At 35.2% G+C, this 8,347-nt stretch overlaps 1 protein-coding gene across 5 annotated transcripts in view; it reads right to left on the bottom strand.

Annotated features, from left to right (window-relative positions):
• Positions 1-8,347, bottom strand: part of Far1 (fatty acyl-CoA reductase 1) — a 62,902-nt gene that overhangs the window by 33,371 nt on the left and 21,184 nt on the right. For all 5 annotated transcript variants that reach the window (XM_031387956.1, XM_031387952.1, XM_031387953.1 and 2 more), the window contains exons 3-4: positions 5,128-5,321; positions 3,666-3,841 (exon numbers count right to left, since the gene is read on the bottom strand). In XM_031387956.1, the coding sequence (XP_031243816.1) occupies positions 3,666-3,841; positions 5,128-5,316 (365 nt within the window). In that variant the 5' untranslated portion in view covers positions 5,317-5,321. The remainder of the gene's footprint in view (positions 1-3,665; positions 3,842-5,127; positions 5,322-8,347) is intronic.

Below are 8,347 nucleotides of genomic sequence, written 5' to 3'. Positions count from 1 at the left end.
CATTTTTCAAAAGTATTTATATACCCAAAAGAAACATAGACTATTAACTAGGGAGGTTGCTTGTAAGAAAACAACAAAGAGTGAGACTGATTTGCTTTGCTTGATGTTTGTAACTCTTGTATCAAGTTTGAAGAAGAGGACTTTATAAGTTACTCTTTCTCTGAGATGAATGCTTTTCCAAATTATCACAGCTAATGAACCAAATTCTTACCCCTATCTAATGTCTGTGTCACCCTCCAAGCAGAACCATTGTTCATTGAAACAGTTAGTGAATGACTTTATGGATAGACCATCTTAATATATACACCATTTCTTAAATGAATGTAACCTGTTCTCTGTGGGCTGAGAATAAAGTCACTCAAGTCAAATAGCTTTGACCATAGCAGGAAGTCTGTATCCAAAAATCATGCCTACAATTCATTCCTTTGCAGCAAACTGTCAACTCTCAGCTTAGCTACAGAATTTATATATTTATGTTCATTAAGAAAATACTAGTAGTGATGTATTATTTTGAAAGTTAAAGTTAATGTTTGGAGTTATTTAAAATTTATATTGAGAGAAATATATTTTCACTATTGCTGTACACGAGCATCTACATAAGACTGTTAAATTGATTGTTGTTTTATATCAAACAACTTTTATAATACTTATTTTTATTGTTATAATATTTTATAAATTTTAAGGGATATGACAAAAAAGATATTGTAGGTATTGAAGGGGGGTCTCTGGGAGGAGTTGGGGTACAAAAGGGAAACAAGAATGTGATTTAATTCTATTTACTTAAAATATGTTTTTAAATGTCAACAAATTCAGATACATTGAAATCATGTAACTTTTCTCATCATAATGCAATAAAAGTTTAAAAAAAAAAAAAAAAAAGAACATTGGCTGCTCTTCCAGAGGACCCAGAGGACCCTGGTTCAATTTCCAGCACCAGTTTGGCAGGTTATATCTCCAATTCCAGTTGCAGGGCATCCAACACACTCATCTAGACACATGCAAGCAAAACACCAATGTACATAAAATGTTTTACCCTAATTAATGTTTTCTGTTAATAAAATTTCCCTTTAAGAGCACCTAATTTCCCCTTTTAAGTGGGCAAGAACTATAGTACCTATTATGCACCAGCCCCTGAAAAAACACTAAGTTTAAGGTAGCTATGTCAACACTTTCTTTTGATTATAATATAATAAAAGCATGAACTATGAGAGGGAAATATGTTAAACTTGTCATTTTATAGTAATGAAAAAGAACTCACTAAGAGTCAGTAACTGCCAGGCAGTCGTTTATGCCTGTAATCCCAACATTTAGAGGCATGAGGAGATTAAGGTTAGCCTGATTAAAATAAAAAACCAGAGACTATATTCATAATCATGAAACTATTATTTAAAATGAAATGCTAGATCTATATGCAAATATACACGCAAGGGAAAAATTCAAATGCTTAAAATTTTTTTTTCCAGTGCTTAGTCCCAGCTGAATCCATCAACATCTAAAGCTCAGGGAACACTACAGAAGAGGGGCAGAAAAGTTCTAAGACACAGGACTAGGAAGTGTGATATGAGATTCTATCTTCTATATATGATAAGAAAGCTGTATATATGAAATATTAAATAACACAGTGACCTAAACAAAACCTCAACATGTTGACACCAGGTAATGCACGAACATGGGGGCAGGGATCTTACAGAGTCCTATAATGACAGCTGACAGAAAATTAGTCTTTCCCAGGACCAACTGGTCAATCCTAAAAACATACAATATAAACAACACTAAATGAACTTGGCGAGTTGTGTTTATGTATTTATTCATATGTGTGTGTGTGTGTGTGTGTGTGTGTGTGTGCATGTGTGTATAAAAAAGAAAAGAGGTTATGAATTTGAGAAGGGGAAGGGGCAATAATATGGTTTAGCTGGAGGGAGGAAAGCAAAGGGTAAATGATATAAATACAGTACACATATATGAAATTTTCAAAAATTAACTATAAGAAGGAATTTTCTTATTGAAGGTACAAATTCCATTAAGATGGAATGTATTATTTTAAAGCTAAAAACAATTACCATCGATACAGGAAGACATGTATGCCTAACACAAATGATGCATACATACCTAATAAAATGAGATTATACTACAATTATTATGACATTATTTTGTCAATTCTGGATTCTAAACACATGGCAGTTCCTAAGTGTCTCACCTGTTGGCCCACAGAAAGGATTTCAAGAAAGTGAGTAAAGCGATGGCTTACAGACTGAGAAGTTCCTATTTATAGATAAGCAAACTCAAATTCAATGCTAACAACTTGTCCAAACTCTTGTTAATATACAATGAGGTCAAGACTAGAACTAAGGTATGTAACCCTAAGGCTTTTCCCCTTTTCTCCATAGTGTTGCCTAAGCCACCTCAGGAATAAAATGGATTTGCCTAGGATAAGCTTGTTAAAGTTAGGAAGAAACTGGCAAGTGAGCAATGCTTTAAGGATTGTAAAGCACAACCCCAAAACTGTAAGAGAGTGGTAGCAACTTCATACCCCAAAATGTGTATGTTTTGTACTCTCATACAGTGTGATTGCTATTAAGAGTTATACTGTTATGTTAAAAAAATATAGGGATTACTGCTAAAGCCATTTATAATCAGACTTAGCCTTTTAAGAATTTTAAAGAGGAGGGCATCACAAATATTCTGAAACCTAAAAACAAAAGCATTATCATTTAAACTAGTATAAGACTATAAAATGAGATTAACTTAAATTGTGTATTCAGACACACCATCAAAAATAACAGTACTATGAATTAAATGCCATTATTTGAAATGTATATTCATTTACTTTTATTTAAAGATTTATTTTTAGTTTATGGGTGTTCTACCTGCATATATGTCTGTGAACCATGTATGTCCTGGTGTCCACAGGGAGCAGAAGAGAATGGTCAATCCCCTGGAATGAGTTACAGATGGCTGTGAGCCATCATGTGGGTGCTGGAAATCAATCCAGGACCTCTGGAAGAGCAAGCAGCCAGTGCTCTTCGCTGCTGAGCCATCTCCCCAGCCCTTCATTTTATTTTTAACTTAACACTTGGAATGTCTTTTATTTCCCTAGAAGCAGGATGTAGCCTGAAGTTCAAATTATGTTTTAAACTCAACTTTATTTTTGACATTACCTTGTCCCTTAACAATGTCACCAAAGCAGAGTTTTTCATATATAAACATATTGACTATAACATACAAGCCATTTCTTAATATGCAAAGCTTGAACCTAATTTTGATCACAGTTCTGGAATATATACTGTATGTAGAGTGGAAGTATAGAGGATTCTGACACATCATGAAAAGGTGACCAAAACAGCTACTGAGTAAACTATTTCTACCTTCCTACCCAAGTACATTCTATTTTCTTCTAGTTCATTGCTTGCCTATATCCTATTTCATAAAGTCATGGCAAAGTTTTCTAACTGGCATATACTAGCTAGCTATCTTCCATATAATAGCTATTTTCTATGCTTCATTTCAAAGTGATAACAAAAAAAAGAGAGAGAATTCTGTTCATCGAAAGCCACTATTAACATAGGACAGTTTCATATCACTCTCAAAAAGCTTCAATAAAAAGAGGAATTAACATTACATCTATAAAGCATGAAATTCAAATGTTAGTAGGTATCTGTTCTTACCTTAAATTTTCATTAAATCTTACAGTAGCTGCACAGTGGAATATGACATTTGTAGAATCAATAATGATCTCCTTATCTTCTTCACTGAGAGCCAGTTTAGGTTGGGTGAGTTCACTGTTGATTGCTATAATTTTCTCTCTAAAATCTGGATTTTCATCTCTCAACCTGTCAAAAAGCTATCAAATGGGAAGATATTTATTCTATGGGTAGATATTTATTCTATTCTACTTTCAAAGTCTACTGTAAACCCTTTCCCCACCAAAGACAGTTATTTTAACATTTTAGATTTTATGGGGCACAGAAGACTCCTCATCTTACAGACACAGAGTTAAGACTCAGCGAGATCAAGAAGTGCTCCAAGAAAACAGATGGTAGTCAGCAGCACAAACACTAACTGTCCATGCTCTGGCTAAGTAGACCAGCCTTCTGCCCACTAGGACTCGCATTACTTCATTCTTTACGTTTACTGATACGTTTTCAATGTTCTAAAACATACTTCAGCTATTTTACTTGCTGAGAGGATACTGAGGATGGAACTCTGAGCCTCTTCACATATTCTTTTTTTTTGTTGTTTTTTGGTTTTTCGAGACAGGGTTTCTTGGTGTAGCCCTGGCTGTCCTGGAACTCACTCTGTAGACCAGGCTGGCCTCGAACTCAGAAATCCGCCTGCCTCTGCCTCCCAATGCGCCACCACTGCCCAGCCCATATATTCTTGTTAGGCACTCTACATCTAAGTTATTTACTTACATCCACAGTCCATGATCAACTATTTTAGTTGACTCTCCAACATTCCAAACAAGTTTCTTTTCCTTGAGGCATTCCTATAAATCAATGGTTCTCAACCTGAGGTAATTTTGGTCCTCAGTAAACATTTGTGATATGTGAAGTACTTGTCAGAACTGGGTCCTAATGTATATAGGCCAGGGATCCTGTTGATCACCCAACAATACACCAGTACTTTATAACAAAATACAACACAGGCTAAAATGTTAACTGTGCTGAAGGGTGAAAATGTCTTCAGCACAGTTAAACAAGTAATGCCTCTCCTACCCCCAATAATTAATCAATATATATATATTAATATAATCTATATATGTGTGTGTGTGTGTATATATATATTCTATCTATGCTCTTTATTTCTGTTTCAAAATCATGGTGGGATATAGTGAGTTCCAGGATAGTCAAGACTACACAGTGAAATCTTATCTCAAAAAAATAAAAATAAAAAACAAAACAAAACAAAGAGTAGTTTAAATCTTACTAGAAAATTTGGTCTATCATAAAAGAAAGCTTTTTTCTTTTCCTGATTCTAGTTCACTGCCATACTGCAAAAACTTATCAATTTTTCCCCAGATTTACTTCTGAATACTGAAATAATATACTAAGTTAATAATGCTTCACAAAATTCACACACAAGCATGTACTTTTATCCCTCTTCCCAATGATCAGCTTCCATATTTACCTTGCCACTGAGGATTTCTTCTACTCGCTCTTGGGGTGTTTGTCCAGCTTTTTGCCTCACCAAAACATACACTGAATTCACCTTGGGACAAGATCTCAGCAACTTTTCCAGAAGCACCTTCCCTAAGAAGCCAGTGGCTCCTGTGAGGAGGATATTCTTGCCTTCATAGTATTCTGGGATGGAAACCATTTTGACTGTGAGAGAAACATGACAACATTAATTTACAAATAAATGTTCATTCAATCTTTCTAAAACCTCCCAGTTTCCACATAAATATTTTTAAAGGCTGGCAAAAATCAAAATTGAATTCGACAACAGAAGAATCCAGCCTTTGATTCATTATACTACAGTGGAAGCAAGAATGGATTGTAGCTCCCTCAAGAGCTGGTTCTTTCCTGGATTATCTCAGACAAGTCACTCACTTTTTCCGGCCCTAAGTTTCTTTAGTACAGTTGTATTAAAAGACCTCTAAAACTTTCTCATAATAAGAACTCAAATATTGATTCAACCTCTGTTAAACCCTGAATACAAATGGATGATGATTCTCTGTTCCCAAAGAAATTTATAACACTGAATGGATGTCAGCAGACTAAAACACTCAGCTTGAATAACACTGCCAGGTGTCACATGACCAGTCATCAACCACTGAAACAGAAAGAGGTAGTATCAAATCCTTTCTTCTACACATACTTGATAGTAAGAAAAAAAAAGTTCTGAAAAAATACACAAGAAAATGGGGTATGTGTGAATGGGGCGAGCACAAGAAGATCTATGAAGTATGTAACTATATGAGACTACACTATATTGAAATCCAAGCTCTATGCTATTTAGAAATCCATATGCATAGAATAAAATATTAACACATGCCTGAGGGCATGTAATACAATCAGAGAAGAGAAAAAGCTTCAATAGTACTTTAGTCTCACTTAAGCTGAAAAGAGATGCATGCATTTTATGTCCCAGATTCTCCTAATTTATATGTGTTCTGAAGGTGTGGCCCATCTTCTCTAGACACATGTGGCAACCACTCCTCAAAAAGGCTTCTTTACAGCAAATGGAGAGCATCAAAGAAAACAACTATACAGAAGGCAGAGATCAATCATGGGGAGCCCAGCTCCAACATATACATCTTCTAAGACTCAGAAAACTTAAAGGAATAGGGACAAAAAGAAAGTAAGAACTGGAAAACAGGAAGAGGATGGCTGAAATGTTGTCTTCTGGGCAAAGCATAGCCAATATAATCATCATGTCATAACAGCTATGGTTACTTGCCATAGGTCTAAACAGGATAGCCTATTAACAGTTAACCACTTACTCCTCCCTGATGAACTACTAGGTACTAATGGATTCAGGGAAGGTACAGTATTGTCTTCAGTTCTGTACCCAGTAAGAAACCCACCAAGTGCTGATGAATAGTTCCAAACTCATGGTCATAGATAATCCTAGTTAAACTCTATGATCAGAGAGAGACAGACAGACAGACAGACAGACAGAGAGAAAGGCGGAATTAGAGTGGAGGACTAATGGGGTTAGAAAGGAGATAAGGGATAAAAGAAAGGACATAGGGATTACACATGTATAAAGTTATCAAAACAAATTCATTAAAAGTTTTAAAGTATTACATCTACAAAATAAGTACTACAAAAAAGGAACAAAGATATACCATGTTTGGAAATCAGCAAGCCAGATAAAGGTAGAAAATCCAAGAAATAACTTACAAAGAGTTAGTGAATGAGTTTAGCAAGCTCCTATCATCGATGATGGATAAGTAGCTAGATATGGCACTCCTAAGAACAGCAAAAAAATTACTATTCCCTCAATGAGAGGGGGGAAAACTCTTAGCAACTAGAAGTTTCTCCAGGTGACACTGTAGTCTCTGATTCAAAAGTTTGGCAAAAAGAAGTTAAAAATCTCACAAAGTGCTGTTTACCAAATATTACCACTGCCTTCAAGGGATTCACTAAGGTTTACTTGCCAAAAGTGTTTTCCAACAGCTGTTTTAAAAAAGAATATTTTCATTTAAAATCTCATTAAGAGAAACATAACTACAGAGCTACTTAAGATATATTCTTAACTAAAAATTGAAATCCATATTCTGCCATTTAAGCTAAAGCTACTACTAATCAGAACTTGTCTTATTTGTAAAAGCACATAGCATGCAGGTCTTATATATAGGCAAACAAAACCTAAAGTGACCACATGGAGAATTACAGAATGACTAGGATAGCAACTTACATGCAAAACTAACTACTTTTAGGTGCATTCGCCTAACAAATATCCTAGTATTAATGGAAGGGTAATCAGGTTAATAGTTTTGGAAACTTAAGTAATTAAAATTAAGGTCATCTTCATTTTTAACTCTAAGAATAAAAGCATCCTGTGATGAGACAAAACAAAATGAAACAAAAAATTTAATTAAAGCTTCCAATACAATGTTGTGATGGTTAATTTCAATTTTTAACTAGATTAGATTAAAAAACCAAAGCATTAATGAGACATTCCTCCAAATAAGACTGTAGGATATTTCCAGAGAGCTTTAAACAAGGAAAGGAAGAACTACCTTCGATATGGGTGGCACTATCTCATGGGCTGGGGTCCTGGACTGAGGAATACCTTCAGATACTATTTCCCAGCACACATGCACGAGCAGAACCAATTCTACACCAGCATCTTTTAACTAAACTCCACAGCTACAAAAAATTTAATGAAATTTCTACATACCTTTCAGTAAGATAAAACACATCAATCATAGAAATAACTGAGCACACAGTACCAGAAGAGAAGTTCAAAGGAATTGTCAGGACTGGAGTGGATTTCCTTAAAGATTCTATTCAGTTCTATGGTGTGCAATTCAACTACAAAAGGAAAAACATATCCCTTTTTAAGGGGATCCTGTCATTTACTGAGTGTATGTAGTAGATGACAACCTGCTCTGTGAAGAGATGGGTGTGAAATAAAGTGAATACTATATGAAAAATGCTTCAAAACTTCAGCTTGGTCCACATAAAAAGGTGACAGGCCAAAATGCAGCAGTATGAAAATCTGTTAACTGGTTCAGGCAATTTCTCTTTACAAAGATCTCTCTGAGGGACATTTTCAAATGTAGCCAACCACAGGGAGAAAAATGCAAAGAAACCTATTGTCAAACTTAGAACTGAGCCGGGCGGTGGTGGCGCACGCCTTTAATCCCAGCACTTGGGAGGCAGAGGCAGGCGGATTT

The sequence above is a fragment of the Mastomys coucha genome, unplaced genomic scaffold (assembly GCF_008632895.1).
Source record: "Mastomys coucha isolate ucsf_1 unplaced genomic scaffold, UCSF_Mcou_1 pScaffold21, whole genome shotgun sequence".
Lineage (NCBI taxonomy): Eukaryota > Metazoa > Chordata > Mammalia > Rodentia > Muridae > Mastomys > Mastomys coucha.
This window is presented reverse-complemented; position numbering and strand designations above follow the sequence as displayed.